This window comes from Pristis pectinata, chromosome 7, assembly GCF_009764475.1.
Source record: "Pristis pectinata isolate sPriPec2 chromosome 7, sPriPec2.1.pri, whole genome shotgun sequence".
Taxonomy (NCBI): Eukaryota; Metazoa; Chordata; class Chondrichthyes; order Rhinopristiformes; family Pristidae; genus Pristis; species Pristis pectinata.
Window position 1 is genome coordinate 39,082,693 of NC_067411.1, and position 17,452 is coordinate 39,100,144.

At 39.7% G+C, this 17,452-nt stretch overlaps 1 protein-coding gene across 3 annotated transcripts in view; it reads right to left on the reverse strand.

The window, feature by feature from the left end:
- The window catches only part of unc45b (unc-45 myosin chaperone B), a 47,370-nt gene that overhangs the window by 12,166 nt on the left and 17,752 nt on the right, over positions 1-17,452 (reverse strand). For 2 of the 3 annotated variants that reach the window (XM_052019913.1, XM_052019915.1), the window contains 6 exons: positions 13,191-13,491; positions 8,992-9,086; positions 7,127-7,268; positions 5,522-5,662; positions 3,395-3,522; positions 1,608-1,674 (listed from right to left, as the gene is read on the reverse strand). In XM_052019913.1, the coding sequence (XP_051875873.1) occupies positions 1,608-1,674; positions 3,395-3,522; positions 5,522-5,662; positions 7,127-7,268; positions 8,992-9,086; positions 13,191-13,491 (874 nt within the window). The remainder of the gene's footprint in view (positions 1-1,607; positions 1,675-3,394; positions 3,523-5,521; positions 5,663-7,126; positions 7,269-8,991; positions 9,087-13,190; positions 13,492-17,452) is intronic. The other variant, XM_052019914.1, reaches the window with a different exon arrangement.

Consider the following 17,452-nt stretch of genomic DNA (forward strand, 5'->3'; position numbering starts at 1 on the left):
CTTTCTACCTTTTGTTCCCCTTTTTAGAACTTAAAATTCTAAATTTTAGGTTCTAGAGCTTAGGCAGCTGAAGGCACAGCTTCCAAAGATGAAGCTATTAGAACTGGAAGTGGTCAAGAGGCCAGAATTGGCAGTGTTCAGAGATCTTGGAAAGTTGTAGGGCTGGAGGAGATTACAGAGATAGAGAGTGAGACAGTATAGGAATTCAGAAGGCTGAGAACTTTAAATCACTGAATGAAGGTAGGTATTTAGACATTAGCAGGACACCCTGAGTGAGTTGCAAAGTTTTGAACAAATCCATGCACCTTTAGAAAAAGAAAAAAAATCTCAACATTGCTTTTTTGTGGGTTTATTTTGTTTGTTGCATTTCTGCTTTTAATACTTCGGGAAATTTTAAGGGGAGGTTCAAGGGAGATTTAATTGAAATGCATAAGATCACAAAGGGCCTGGGTAATGTAAAGAGCCAGGTCCTTTTGATGAGAGTGACTAAGAGCCAGGGTGATTAGGTTTAAGTTAATTGGTAGAAGTATTAGAGGGAAAGTGAAGCATGGGTGGTTGTTGGAGGGTGGGGGTGGTTGACGGGGAGAGTTTGTCAGGGGAACTAATGTTAAGGGAACTTAATAAGCAAGAGCTGGGGAGGCAGAAATCCTCGCTCTTCACATTTAAAAATGACTTCGGTGTGCATTTGGTATGCTGTAACCCATAAACTGAGAAATGGCATTAGGACAAATAATTCTTCGACGGCCACCGTGGACAAACACGGCCATGATAGGCTGAATGGTCTCTTCCTGTGCCATGGATAAGTATACTCATATGCAAACTGAAATGTCAAAAACTGTGTTTATTAATTATTAAAGCTCCCAGGATAAAAATATCCATTAAGTGTGCACGTCAGTAGAAGACTCTACCAAAAACGTATCAACATATATTCTAGTTATCATTGAATTAATTAGTAAAGGTTATTTATTCAGTGCCATAGATATACACCTACAGTCCCATCTGTTTCTTCCCTCACTGAGATGGTCACAAACATTCTTTGCTCTCATGACTCATTATTGTCAATAGCCATTCTTCACAACTCCGGAGACGTATTACAACCATGCAATGCCTCAAAGTCACAACAATAAATGCCACATTAGCCAATGGTACTAGAGCCAAGAGGACATTATTGACAGGAGAGGTTGAAAAGGCTGTAACATCTTCAACCCAACCGGCTGAGGGGTGATCTTTGAAAGATCAGGAAGATTGTGAAAGGGTTTGTGGGAGAGATGCAGAGAAGCTGTTTCTGCTTGGGAAGGATACAAAACCAGGTCCCATTACTTTTGAAACAGGCACTAATAAATCCAATAGAGAATTCAGGAGAAACGTGTTTACCAAAAGAGCAGCAAGAATGTGGAACTCACTCTGATAGGGAGTGGCTGAAATGACCAGAAGAGATGCGTTGAAGGGGAAGCTGGATAAACACCAGATGGAGAAAGGAGTGCACAGATATAGTGATAGGGCAAAATGAAGGGGGCAGGAGGAGGCTTGTGTGGAGCACAAGTGCTGACACGAGTCAGAATACCATCCTTCTGTACTGCATGCTCTGTGTAATTCTATGTAAATACCTTTCCACCACCTTGTGCCACAATTTTGCCACGATCTCTGACATCCTCAACCAAAGCAAGGAACACTCTAAAGGTCAAGAGGAAAAGATAGGTAAGATATCTTTATTAGTCTCATGTACATCAAAACACACAGTGAAATGAATCTTCTGTGTAGTGTTCTGGGGGCAGCCTGCAAGTGTCGCCACGCTTCCGGCGCCAGCATAGCATGCCCACAACTTCCTAACCTGTATGTCTTTGGAATGTGGGAGGAAACCGGAGCACTGGAGGAAACCCACACAGACACAAGGAGAACGTACAAACTCCTTGCAGACAGCGGCTGGAATTGAACCTGGGTCACTGGCGCTGTAAAGCATTATGCTAACCACTACACTACCGTGTTTAGTTGCTTATTTTAAAAAATGACACGTGCTTTCTAAGAACTGAAAATGCTATTCACGTAGCACAGCTAGTTAAGCCATTGCCTCGCAGAGCCAGAGGCCCAGGTTCAATCCTGACCTTGGGTGCTGTCTGTGTGGAGTATACACATTCTCTGTGCAGGTTTCCTCATGGTGCTCCAGCTTCCTCCCACAGCCCAAAGGCATACAGGTTGGTAGGTTAACTGACCACTGTAAATTGTCCCTAGTGAGTAGGCAAGCGGTAGAATCTGTGGGGAGTTAATCAGAATATGGGGACAATAAAAAAATGGGATTAATGTAGGATTGGTGTAAATGGGTGGTTGATGGTCAGGACAGACTCAGCAAGTTGAATGGCCTATTCCTCTCCTTGACTCTATAATAATACCATGCTTTGCTAATGGCCACTTTGCAGAAGTAGTATGGTAGGGCTGTCCATGGCAATAGCCTTGCCACCGATCACAGAATCCAGGTTGATATCCCAAAGGTGCGCCATTGAAGGTGCCATCTAATGGAAGAGACTTGTTTTCAAATGTATTAATTTTTTTGGGAAGTCGATGTCACAGGCAAGTCCAGCATTTTATTGCCTATCCCTAATTGCCCTTGACCTGGAGTGACCTATAGGCCAGATGGGCTAAAGATGGCAGATTTCCTTCCTTGAAGGATATTAGTGAAACAGATAGGTTTTACAACAATCCAGTAATTTTGTGGTCTTTATTGTTAATGACTTTTTATTTAATTTTACATTATTAACTGAATTTAAGTTGCACAGCCCAGGCATCTGGGTTACTGGCCAGATAGTCAACCACTATACCTTCACCACACCAAATTAGGTAGACAGGCTAAAGGTCACTTCATACTATTCTAAAATTCCTCCCATTGTCCTGGAAAATATTTATCCCCTAACCAGTATCCTAATGTTGCAAAAGGAACTTAACAATTGAAAGACTTAGTTAAGAGAATATTTTAGTCAGCTTTGGAAATGCTACTTGCACTTTGTTGTAGTGTTTTATTGACAGTTTTTCTCAGCCTACTTCCCTCAGTGGGTCATATGTGCAACTCCCAATGTGTTACATGACCCACACACACAACTCACTCCCTGTGCACTAAATGAACATGGATATCAGCAGGGTGCTGATGGGGCTGCATACAACATATTGAGAACCACTGCTTCATCACGTTTGAGTCATGGCCTGGTTTAATATTAGCAATCTGTCTCTGTGTCAGAATGTTGTGCCTCACTACAGCTTTAGAGCACATAGTTTAGCCTGATACCTTAGGTGTGCTACATGACCAGAGGTACATTGAGAAGTTCAACTGAAGCACATTTAGCCACATCAGGGGTCACTTTGCATGTGATTCTCCTTAAGCTGAAACTGAAAGAGTATATCTCACCGTGCCATGAGCTCTTTGGTCTGGTCTGTCAAGATTGCACTGTCTGCCTTCAGCATGACAGCAAGTGCAGAGACAACACCAGCCTTGATCAAACGCTTCACCCGCTGCATCACAAAGTCTTTTTTATCCTGTAATGGCAAGAGTAGCAATCATTTTACAGCCATAATTATCTAACATTCTCTCACTTGCTTCTTCCAACACAAAAGGCTGCCTCCTGCTTGTCTGACCCACGCCTCGAGTTCACCCGACCCCACACACAATTCCAGCAGCCGCACCACTCCAACTAACTTCACAGCCTTGGTCCCTCCACCATCCAGGAGGGCAACTAAGCCTCAGGGGGCAGATCCTGAGGCCCTTCCCACAAAAACCCTGAAGATAAAAAATGTTGAATTGTATTCAGGTAATTAAAATAAAATTATTTTTAAAAATTAAAGTAAGTATTTAATTACACATTTAATTAAAGATATTTATATTTTGTAAATTTATATACTTATATATTGTAAATTAACTAAGAATATTGATATCAATTAAAATAAGGGGAAAAAAATCACTTACCTTTTCTTTTTCAGTAGAGTGGAGGTGAGATGCCAATATGAAGTACCTGGCTCATGAGCTCAGAAAGACCTGGAGCTGCCCTGTGACTCACAGGTGAGTCCAGCATTAGAGGAGGTCATTTGCATTAGCATTGGCCTCCAGTGCATTCTGTACTTCCAGTTACTACAGGTGTACCAACCCGACAATCTGACTCATGAGGAATACTTTGTCATCTAATCTCTTCCTAACCACTGACAATAACCTTTCAGGCTAGTGTGTGTGTGTGTGTGTGTGTGTGTGTGTGTGTGTGTGTGTGTGTGTGTGTGTGTGTGTGTGTGTGTGTGTGTGTGTGTGTGTGCATACGTCTATATATGTGTGTCTGTGTCTCTGTGTGTGTCTATCTATGTGTGTGTGTGTCTGTGTGTGTTCATGTTTGTGTGTGTGTCTATGTGTGTCTTAACTCTTCACACACATATACACACCACACACACACACACACACAAACACAGAGGCACAGAGAGAGATTGTGTGTGTGTGTGTTTGTGTGTGTGTGTGTTTGCGTGTGCATGTGTTTGTGTGTGAAGCATTAAAGTCAAAGCAAATCAGTTGTATCTCCCAGGCTCGCTCTCTCTCTCTCTCTCTCTCTCTCTCTCTCTCTCTCTCTCTCTCTCTCTCTCTCTCTCTCTCTCTCTCGCTCTCTCTCTCTCTCTCTCTCTCGCTCTTTCTCTCTCCTGACTCAGGAAGTCGTGAGTTGAAAGCCCATGTGCAAAGACTCACATTCCAGCCTAAAAATCTCGGTACTGCTAGTTTTTGGGGCCTTATGGCCAAGATGCTAAAGCAGGGTCTCTTTGCCTTTTCAGCTGAATGTAAAAAAAAATCACATGTCCACTATTTGAAGCGTTCTTCAAAATGTCCTGGCCTTTATTTATCCTTCAGCTAACATCACAAAAACAAACTGGGATAGAAATTGACTTTTGGTCACTGACATTAAATGTGCACAAAAAGTAATAAATTTGCATTGTAATCTATTGCCAAACATAGATCTATTAACTGCAAGCAAGTGACCAAGTAGACATTTCTCCTCCAGTATCTTATTGCTGTCTGTGGAAAGACATCTGACTGTTACTTAAAATATATCACATTTGACATGTTCTCTGTTAACCACTCTCCCTATCAAGAATGGAACACATCAATTTACATATTATCACCTGTTTTTCCAAACCTGTCCATGATCTTGCCCTCTCTCTTTCTGTAGATTATCTCTGATTTCCTCTAATTCTGGGCATGCTTGATTTTAATTGCTCCACCTTCAGCTGCCAACACCTTAAATGCTGGAATTCCTTTCCTAAGCTTCCCTGTCTCTCCATCCCTTCTTTTTTCTTTAACAGACCTTAAAACCTACTTCTCTTGCCAAGCTTTTGATTATCTGCCTTGATAGCTATATAAGTAGCCTCCCTTAATTGATAACTCTCTCACAAAACATCTCGAGTGTTTTACTATTCTAAAAGTCCTCTATCAAGTTGTTTTTTAAAGCACTTTGGTTCAGCTTGAAGATGTGAAAGATGATATTGGAATGCAAGAGTATATTCTTACCTTTGGATGATCTTCAGGTACATGTTGCTTTGACAACTTTGCCAATTCAACTAGCTCTGGTATCTTTTCTTTTACATCATAACTGTTTGTGCAGTTCACTAGGACTGATGCCACAGCATAAAGGATTGTCTTGTCAGCCGACTAACAGAGAGAAAGAAGTAATATTAGGAAAAAGCTCTGTTAGTAGTGATCCCATTTCAAGTTTCTGTACTTCAATGTGGGGAAAAACACAAAAACAATTTAATTTTGATGGAAATCCATTAAGAATAGGAAGAGATTGCATCATTAACACCAATTAATCCTAACACTACCTTGGACTATATTTCTTCTTCTCTTTCTCAAGTTGCACTAGTGTTGTTGTTCATTTTGTCATGTATTGTACAATTTATATTAATTTAAGTTTATGTTGATTTATGTTTATCATGTTTGTAATGTACTGCTGCAAAAAGCTAATTTTCATGGCATTTATACCCTGGGTGTGTGTGTCCATGACAATAAACTTGAACTTGAACTAGTATGAAAAAACTCATTAATCATTCAGTTACTCTTTTTAACCATACTTCAACAATGAATGCTGAATTCCCATTAGACATGGTAATTATTTGTCCTTAAGCTGGATTCAGTTATTGGTTTGATGACTAGAAGATCGTTGATGATATTTTTCATCATTTCTCACTTAGCAGAGTGGGCTGTGTAAATGCAAGTGAACAAGTAGAAATTTAGTTTCTCTGTTCCACTCTGCCATTTTATCAGCATGCGACATGATCTCATAGAGAGACAAATCTACTACATCAGTTCAACCAACTGAATAAATATTAGACTTGATTTCACAATCGTAAAACAATTGGTGTTCACCATCAATGAAGCTGATAGTGAATTCAGGATTCTACAAATGAATAACTCAGTGCATACATTCTGAAGTTCCTATCAGTGATTCTATCTGCACTGTTGTAAAGGCTTCTCCCATGCAATCAAGGGAAATCAATTGAACTTATGGCATTTAAGCTAGTTAGGACACTATAAAATATACTGAAAGTATTTTGCTTTATAAGGTTTGATGAACTGACATCAACAACCACTCTGGCCCTCAACAAGTAATTTTATGCACGTATAATATGGTTTATTAGCCAGCTGAACTGATGTAACATTGACACAGCTGAAAGGAAGACATTTGCTGTGTAAAAGAGTAAAAGAAACAGGAGCTATTATATATTCCTGCCTTATGCAAGGAAATAAAAATATAATGGTCAGAAACTTCTCAACAAAAGCAATAGATTGCAGATGCTGAAAATCTGACAGAGAAAAAACAGAAAATACTAAGAATACCCAACAAGTCAGCGAGCATCTGTGGAGAGAGAAAAAAAACAAAGAGTCAACATTTCAAGTTTCTTACTTTTTATGAGAATTGGAAAACGTTGGAGATGAAAGTAGATTGTCCTGGAATGTTAACTTTATTTCTCTCTCCATGGATGCTGGCTGGCCTGCTGAGAATTCCTGCATTTTTTATTTTTATTTAGTTATCAAAGAATGTATTTTTTTTATTTTATATGGAAGGAGTGTAGCTCTCTGTAGTGTATGGAACTAGAACCCATTAAGACCACGTACCTTTGATAAGTCAAACATTGCCTGCATCGCTGGCTCATCCTGAACGAAGTCATCTTTCACATCAGCATCTAGTGTCAGGTACGCCATGCCCTCAATTGCCCACTTTCTTGTGCGGATGTCGATGTTCTGGTTGCATAACCACCTAAAAAAGATGTTCAATATGTTTACTTAACTCAACATTGCATTGCATTCACAGTAATCCAGTTTATTTAGCTTGGTTTGGTAACAGATATTGAGACATTCAATACATTCAGAGTAGCACAGCAGTATAACTTATAGAGCTGCTGCCTCACAGTGCCAATGACCTGGGTTCAGTCCTGATCTCCCACACTGTCTGTGTGGAATTTACACGTTCTTTCCCCCCCTACCCCCCCCCCCCCAAGATGGTCTGGTTTGCTCCCACATCTGAAAAAATTGTTAGGATAATTGGCCACTGTAATTTGCCCCTAATATGTAGATAAGAGGTAGAAATCTGGGAGCAGAAGAGGGAGAATAAAATGGGTTGGGAGAGTTAATATAAAAATGGGTGGTTGGTGGTCAGTGCAGACTCAGTGGGCTGAGGGGCCTGTTTCCATGCAGTATCACTCCATGACTTTACGATTATGACAGTCATTGGAAAATCAAACATTAATCTCCATGAAGGGAGTTACTGTTGTAGATATCAAGTTTACAGACTTGTGTTAAGTATCAGAATTATTCCGATTGCCTTGTTCAGGAAAGCTCCTAAAGCACTTTACAAAGAAAACAGTGTGGTTACTGCTGTAGTAAAAGAAACATACAAGGTCCCACAGCCTCAATGAGATAATGACCAAATAATTTTTGTGTGGATAATTATTTCAGGTTTTTTGTTTGGATAGAATACTGGGATCTTTTACATCCACCTGATAGAGTTTCAGTATAAAGTTCCACCTGACGGACAGCACCTCCAACTCTGTAGCTGTCCTTTAGTACTGCACTTGTTTAGTCTCCAGACTGAAGCCCCTCTCCACCCACCCCCTCCAACCTTCTGACTCATGGATGAGGTGTACCCTGCCTGAAGCACATTAAGTTATTCTGAAGAACTGATACCTATCCAGCCTTCATTCTGTACCTTTTTACAATTAGGTTAAGATATAGATATGTAAACTAAAAAAATCCATTTTTATCCATAAGTTCCTATATTACCCCATCAACCAATCTTCAATGTTTTATATACTATGCATGATTTTTTTTCTTTTTTTTTAAATATTTGGACAATCAATGAAATGGAAAACCTTTATTTGCAAGAAATGTAATACAAAAAATAAAGTAATGCTTCAAAAACCCAGACTTTTTTAAAACAAAGCTCTCTTTGCAACCCTTGCTGTTTATAAGTAAGTTAATATTTAGAACCAAATATATCATGGAAATCTGCAGTTAGTAAAAAACCAGCCTTGTGATGGGAAGATAAAATACAGAAATATATTTCTTCATCTATATTGGCTCCTGGTTTTGGCAACTCTTTAAACTTAAAGCTCTCATCCTTGCTTTCAATACCCTCCAGGTCCCCAGCCCTCTTTCTTTGACCTCCTCTGGCCCTACTTCCCTCTACATTTCCAGCACACCTTATTCCTGAATTTAAAAGCTCCATCTTTGCTGGATGTGCTTTCATCTGCTAAGGCCCCTTCTAGGCATCTGCACATCTTTCTTCTCATTGAAGCGATTCTTCCTGGACCAAGCTTTTGATTACCTGCCATCATTAGTTGCCTGACTTCATCTTTTGTCTGCAAGTTGTTCTTGTTCTAGTGCTCAACATACTTACTTTCTATATTATTCACACCAGTGAAGTCACTTGTTCTAGCTATATATCAGCAAATTGTCCCTGCTTTAGTACTCAACATACTTACTTTCTACATTGTTTTGCGAGTTTTTCAGTGGATCCTTCAGAGAATTGCCTCAGACCGTAGTCCGTCCCCCCAGCTGATCCAAGCTTGCATAGGCCCTTGGGGAGTACAGAACTTTATTTAAATTGTATTTTAGTGACCACTAAAATTTACATTCTATTGTTAAAGCAATAGCAGGAGATATAACAAAATACAACAGGTCACAGATCAGAAACATTAACTCTGCTTATCTCCCCCCAGACTCTGCCTGACCCAACCTTTCATGATTTTCTGCTTTTTACTTTTATAAGTGTTTTGCGATGAAGTGGTCTCTTTTTTTTAAACTCCACCACAGAAAAATTGAGGCAATAGGCATACTAGCTTGACATTTTCAAAAAAGCAAGTGTTAAAATACTTTTTCCTTCATTCAAATGAGAGATACAAATAATTCAGTTGTTATAAATCTATTTTAATTTGTTTTGTAAATCATTTATGTTTACAGAGGGGTAGGAATATTATAAATAAAGTGAAACTCACCTTTTATCAATGAGGTTAAGAGAGAAAAAGGGTACATTAAAAGGTGCTTCTCATTAAATTGGAAATTGTTGTCCAAATTTGGTACTGAAGGAATCACATCATGAAGACCCCTCCATATAATGACTCATAAGTATTCAAGAGCCTTTCCACCTTCAAAATGTGCCCAATACTTTTTAGCTGGTGGTTTTGCCCCTTTAATGGAGACCTTTAACATAATAAAATATTCCAAGACAGTGTCTTGGAATGTCTTGTTATGAATGTTTTATGTCTTATGAATGTCTTATTCACACTTTCCAACACATAAAGGGATATTAGGACAGATGACAAGGAGTTTGGCTAAAGAGATCCCATTTTATGGAATGCATTAAAGGAGGACAGAGAGGCTGAGACGTTCAGGGTAGGATGTCCAGAGCTTAGGGCCTTGGAAGACATAGACACGCTTACCAAAGGTGGAGCAAAAGTTTAGAGGTGGAGAGCACAGAGTTCTTGAAGGGTTTTTAGGATAGATGAAGTAGTGTCATTAGACAGGATGTAGTTTTGGTCATCCAGGATCAATGAATAAACAATAGGGAATGAGCAACAAGAATCACAGCCTATATATTTCAGCACACTTGGGTTATCTAAGTACTTCCTCAAGGTTTCAATGCTAGATGTTGATAGCATTGGTACCAAGAAATTCTGCCTATTGTAAAAAAAAATCTTCAATTGCTATGATATTAATGGGTTGGGATTGCATGTTTTTGAATGAAGTGCCAGTGCTGTTGCAACTTCATTGTAACGACACCTCATACCCTGCATGAGTGAGTGTCTCAGGGAAGGAGGTTGCAATCAAGCCTCAAAAAAAATCACTCCATGGGAAGAATGTGGGGTCAGGAAGAGGCCATTTGGACCATCCTGTCTATGCTGGCTTGCTGAAATAACCATACAGTTCTCCCTACTCTTTCTTCATAAAAAGTGCTCTTCTTCAAAAATGTCTCCAATTAGCTTTTAAAAGTTCCTGTTGAATCTGTTTCTACCACCCTCCCAGGCAACATGTTGCAGATTACTGTGGAAAAAATTCCCCTCATTGCAACTTGTCCTTTAGCTCAGTCTGCAACCTGTGTCCCTCTAATTACTGACCCTTCTGCCCCTTACAGGAAAGGATGCTCATATAGAGCATATTGACCAGCATGGACCAGTTGGGCTGAATGGCCTGTTTCTGAGATAAAAGCAGAAAATATTGGACACATTCAGGGAGTCAGGCAGCATCAGTGGAAAGAGAAACAGAGTTAACATTTCAGGTCAAAGAACCTTCCCTAGTATTGGGAAAGAGAGAAAAACTAGTGAAGGGGGAATGGATAGGATCAAGGTAATATCTGTGATAGGGTGAAGCCAGGTATTGCCAGAATTGCAGTGGGAATAGATTAGTGGCAGAAATTAGAGTATAATGTCAAACAAAATGGTAATAAAATGTTATGAAATGCAAAGCTGTGGAACATGCCCAGGAGGTCAGGCTGTGCTAATGGAGAGAGAAAATGTGTGTTGATATCACAGATGGATGACTTACAGCAGAAATAACCAGTATTGATACAGATAGAGAAAGCGAGTTACTGGAAGTTTAATTCAATATTGAGTCCAGAAGGCTGCAATGTGTCTAAACTGAAGATGAGGTGTTGTTCCTTAAGCTTACATTGGGCCTTGTTATAATGGTGCAGGAGGTCACAGACTATGGGTCAAAGTGGGAGTAAGACGGAGAATTAAACGTAGGCCCTGCAGATTGAACATGTCTTCCGCAAAGTGATCATACAATCTGCATTTGATTTCTTCAGTGTAGAAGAGATCGTACTGTGAGCATCGAATGCAATAAACTCGATTGGAAGAAGTGCAAGTGAATTGCAGCTTCACCTGGGAAGACTGTTTGATTTTTGGGTCACTGGATGGTTGGAAGGGAAAAGGTGAAAATAAAGATGTGGCGTCACCTGCAGCTACATTGACAAGTGTCATGAGAATGTTGATGGTTGGCAAGTTCAGAAGAGTGGACCAGGGAGCCTTAACGGGAACAGTTCCTTTGATAGGCTAAAAGGAGTGGGGAGGGGAAGATGTGTCTGATGATGGAACCTTGTTGGAACTGGAGGAAAATGCAAATGCAGAGACTGGAGCGGTGGAAGATTTCCAGTATCTGCAGCTTTATTTTACTTCTACAGACCATTTCTTAACCCTAAGTTCTATGCATTTATGAAATGAGCTTAGTGAAACACAGGAGCACTTTAAATGGTATATTTGTTGTCCAGACAGCCAAAAATAATTTGGAAAGAATGATGAGATTGGCAGAAGTTAGAAGGCTGAACATCAAAAGTCATTCAAAGTGCCATTACAATTGCAGTTTTGTGCCTTTTGTATGCCTTTTCAATGATCTTGCATCTTATTACTAGAAGAGCTAAACAGAATGTAAATGTCATGATTAACTTGCCATGCACATCTTTTTTTGTGTCTGGGTTGATGACATTGTAAAAGAACATTAGTTTGGCCTATCCCTTCGGGCTCAAGAAGAAAAAAATAGCCATCTCATTTTTCACTTTAAGAGCCAGTGTTTCACATGAATATTATTCTATTTAATCCATTGGCAATGGAGGGAATATTTTGGCAATAATCTTCAAAATCCCTCCGCCACTGGCAGCCATACCTAAACTCTGGGATTTCCTCCCTGAACCTCTCTGTTTCTCCATCCCTCTTTCCTCTTTTAAAGAAAAACTTAAAAACCATCTCTTTAGGAAGATTTTAATTATTTATTCCAATTTTGCTGAAATTTTGCTGATAATGCCTTGAAAACAATTTCTTTAGATTTAAGGCTCTGTGCAATAAGGCGATGTTATAACAAAGTTTGACTTTCACCCAGTCAAAATAAACTGAATACAAAATCATTTCTCGACACAAAACAAAACTGGAGTAGAGATTTTGCCCAGTCAGTAATATAGGCCCAAAACTCTGCCTATGTTGGGAAAGGTGTCATTTATAAAAGGAAACTCCATTAGATAATATTCATTAATATTCTTAGGAGGGGAATTGGTGCAACTTGAAAAGTGAGCATGAAAATGAGGTTACCACAAGAAAAGTAGCATTTTTAACGATGGATCACTCTGTGAATAACCAAATTTTAAATTATTCAAAGTACATATGGAACCATTTGCTAAGGAAATCATATCTCAGTAGCTCATAATATAAATATAATCAATGGCTTTTAAAACATACTTATTAGTGCCCTTGTACTCAAACATACCAACAACCTCCTCAAAGTCTTGTATCCAAGTGCAATAAGCAGAAACTGATTAAATGGATTGGGTTCTATAAGTGGTTTAGTGAACTGGGTTGAATTTTAGCACAAACTTCAAAACTATTGCATGGTACTGCATGAATCGGATATAATCCAGGTTATAATCCTATCATTTCTGTTATCATTTAGGCTATCTTCAAATTAACTAGACCAAATGGAAGTTTTATCCTATAACACTGTAAAGTAACACTTTATTCTGCATTGTTATTGTTTTCCCTTGTACTACCTCAATGCACTATTGCAATGAAATGATCTATATGGATGGCATGCCAAACAAAGTTTTTCACTGAACCTCAGTACATGTGACAGTAATAAACCAATTTATCAATTTATCCAACTGCTATATAGTTAGCAAAAACACTTGAATAGAACTCACCACCAAGGCTCTGATCTTGATCTTCTCATTGGTTGACTTCTTATACATGTCCTTCAGTAAGGTGATTCCATTGGTGATGATGAAACCTGCTCTACTGGCTTTGCTAGCTGCATGGATGATGGCCTCCAATGCCACCATTTGGTCAATCTCTCTGTCGGAACCACACAGTGCAACCATCATCTCCATCACCCCTTGCAAAGCCAGAATGCTGTTACCAACATCAAAGGGTCCCTGAAGGAGTGCAGACACACATTGGATTGCGTGCAGGTTCTTGTCCATGTTCTTAGGATCAAACTTGCTCCTGCAGCATGATGATGAAGATTTATAAAAAACATTAGCATTCTTTTCCTCCTTGTTACTGCCCAGCCCTCGCCCTCTGTAAACTCAAGCTCATCCAAAATGCTGCTGCTCACGTTCGAATCTCCACCAATCACCATTCATTCATCAGACCAGCAGGTGATTACTTTTGGAGTTATACAGTCATACAGCATGGAAACGGGCCCTTCAGACCATCAAGTCAATACTGACCATCAAGTGCTTATTTACACTAATCCTAAACTGATCCCATTTTATTATTCCCACCTTCTCATCAAGCCCCCTCCCCCCTAGATTTTAGCATTAATCTACACACGAGCAGCAATCTTACACCAGCCAATTGATCTACCAATCTACATGTCTTCAGAATGTTGGAGGGTCCCTGAGCACCCAGAGGAAACCCACAAGATCACAGGGAGAACACGTAAACTCTACACAGACAGTACTGGAGGTTAGTATTGAACCCTGGTCACTTGAATTGTGAGGCAGTGGCTCTACTCAGTGCACCACTGGGCTGCCCAATAGGCTCCCAATTTGACAACTCCCTCCTGTTCAAGAACTTTGTGCTCTGACAAGTCTCATACCCAATTCCAGTTTCATTAACTCTACTTTTGATGGACTCTTCAATTCCCTCTCAAAGCCTCTCTTTCCTCCTTTACAAGACACCTTTAAACCTTTGGACAGTCTCATGGTCAGCTTAGTGCCAAATTTTGTTTGATATTCGCTCCTGCAATATATATTTTTGAGATATTTTAATATATTAAAAGAGTTCTTAATGCAAATTATTGTTATTTAGTGACGTTTAATGCAGCTCTTTCAATTTTTCTAGTTTATGACATAAAATGAATGAGGAGAAGTTAAAAGGCCATTTAAATTCAGTTTCCAGGCAAGCCACGCTTTCCTTCCCTTTAAATGTTCCATCACTTGAGGTTTGGTACAAATTGATTAGCTCCACTTGTATTTCACAAATCGTATCAATCTGAACAACTTCAAACCAGAACGTCATAAATTTTTAATAACATTTTGCTTTTCACATTCTCTAGCATAATGTAAAATCATCAGAGATGCAGGCTAAAATTTAACTTTGTCGTTAATAATTGATTTTCAGACAAAGTTTTCAAATGTAGCTCAGTGGGTAGCAAGCTTGTCTCCAGATCACAAGTTTGCAGGTGCACATCCACAACCCACACTGGTATCTCAAGCACAAAATCCAGGTTAGCATGATACGGAGAGAGTGCTGCACTGTCAGCAGTGCCGCCTTTTGTATGACACTTTAAATTCAAGTCTGCCTGTCTGAGCCTGAGAAGTCCCTTGGCATTGTTTTTAAGTAAATCAGGGGAGTCCTCCTTTGTATCCCAGCCCCCTCAGTCAATAACACAAAATTAGTTTATCTGACAATTGGTGTTCATGGGACTGTGCTGTGTACAAGTGTTATATTGCTTAAATTACATTACTAGTTATAGTTCAAAAGTACTTTGTTGGCTGTAAAGCACTTCAGACCTGATAGAAGTTTATAAAATTATGAGAAGCATAGACAAACTAGCAGCCGGTATCTTATTCCCAGGGTTGAAATGTCTAATACTAGAAGGCATGCATTTAAGGTGAAGGGGGAAAGTTCAAAGGTGATGTGCGGGGCAGGTTTGTTTTGCACAGAGAGTGGTGGGTGCCTGGAATATCCTGCCAGGGCTGGTGGTGGAGGCAGATCCGTTAGAAGCATTTAAGTGGCTCCCAGATAGGCACATGAATATGCAGAGAATGGAGGGATATGGGCCATGTGCAGGCAGAAGGGATTAGGTGTCATTGGCTTAATTAGTTCAGCACACCATTGAGAGCCAAAGGGCTTGTTCCTGTACTGGACTGTTCTAAATTCTAAGTTAATTTTTAAGTTTGCTGAGAGGGTGAGGGAGGGATGGATAGGAAAAAGAGAATGTCTCTGATAGAGCGAGGCCAGGGTTGATGAAATAGTCAGGTTCATGGGTTAATGAAGGCAGTTGAAGAGGAATAACATGAACAAAGAAATTTAAAAGCTGTGGGATGAGGCAATTAGAGCAAGAAGGAATGTAAAAGCTGCAAAATGCAGAGTTGTAAGGAACACCAAGCAGGTCAGGCCTTATTAATGGAGAAGGAGAAGCTGAGCCAACATTACAAATGAATGGCCTATGGCAGAATTGGCTGTTCTGATACAAAGGAGAAAGCAACTCACCTGAAGCTGTTGAATTCAATATTGAGTCAGGAAGGCTGCAACATGACCAGACAGAAGATGAGGTGCTGTTTCCTCAAGCTTACGTTGTATCTTGTTTTAACTGTACAAGCGACCACAGAACTTGCTTTCTGTGTCTGTGCTAGAACTGGCCAGTTCTATGTATATCAGTCTGCAATATTGACTCATTTTTCTCTCTTCATTTGCATAGCCTGATCTGTTTAGCATTCACTATAACTCTGCATACTATAATTTTTACCTTTGTGTTTTTGTTTTACAACCCCATCTCACAGCTTTTGTCTGCTTTTTTTTGTTTGGGTTACTTTCTCTAATTACCCTCATTAACCTATCAAACAGATTACTTCATTAATGATTTATCCCCTCAGCAATCCAGACCTCACTCTATCAGACATATTCCCTTTGTCCGAACCATCCCTCTCCCACTCACTCTGTAACTTAAAACTAATTTGTTTCTTCCCTTATGGCTGATCCAATCTTGGCCTCAAGGGCATTTTCCTCTTCAGTCCCCATACCCCTTGACATCACTGAAGCCCAATGTCAGTCATTCTTCACCTTGAATATATTCAATGACTCCACCTCCACAGATCCCTAGGGTAGAGAATTCCAAAGATTCACAACCCTCAAGTAAAGAAATTCCTCCCCATCTCCATTTTAAATGGACAATCGTTTATTCTGACACAGATTAAGTAAGGGATAAAAGGTTTAGAGGGGATATGCAGAAGAACATTTTCACCCAAATGGTGGTTGGAATTCAAGTGTTCATCAAGATACTTCTTAAATGTTGGGAGTAGCTGCCTGTTTAGGTCGTGTAGGAAGCTACTCCCAACATTTAAGTAGTATCTTGATGAGCACTTGAATCACCAAGGCATTGAAGGCTACAGACTGAGTGCTGGTAAATGGGAATAGACTAGATAGTCAGTATGGGCATGGTGAGTTGAAGAGCCTGTTTCTGTGCTGTATGACTCCATGACTCTAAATCCCCACCAATGACAATCCTCATGATGTACTTGAATAACAGCTTGCATTTGCATCATGTTTGCACATCTCAAAGGTTTTTACAGGCAATGAAGTACTCATGAGGTATAGTCACTATTGCAATGTAGGAAGCCTTGCACACAGTAGCTTCCCACAAATGGTAACGTGATAATGAGCAGACTATCTGCTTTAGTGATGTTAATCAAATGATAAGTATTGGCCAGAACGCCAGGGAGAAATCCCTTCGATTTTCTTCACAACATTCCCTTAGAGTGTTTTTAATCCACTGAAAGTTAACTCAAGAGAAGACACCTTCCTTAGTAAAACACTGGATAGCCAAACTAGACTATTACACTCAGCTCTCCGCATTGGAACTTGAACCCATAACATTTGGACTTGAAGACAAGCCATGCTACCACCATGTATGGAATGAAAGCATAAAGATCAGCAAGCTTCATGGTTGATTTTCTTAGATTATGGGATTAATAGTTCACCCAATATGTTGCTTGGAATAATGTAACCGCTCTCAATTCTCCCAGACTACAGAAGGGACATTTATCAGACTGCTTATGCTTAATGCTGAGAATAGGATAGTGCAAGGTCTTCCCCAGTCAATTGGCATGCTGATGTCCACTTGGTTACTTAGATATATAACCAACTGGTCTGACCATGACAGGATGAAAAACATGATGATGCTGGAAGAACACAGCAGACCAGGCAGCATCCGTGGAGAAAAGCAGGCGGTCAACGT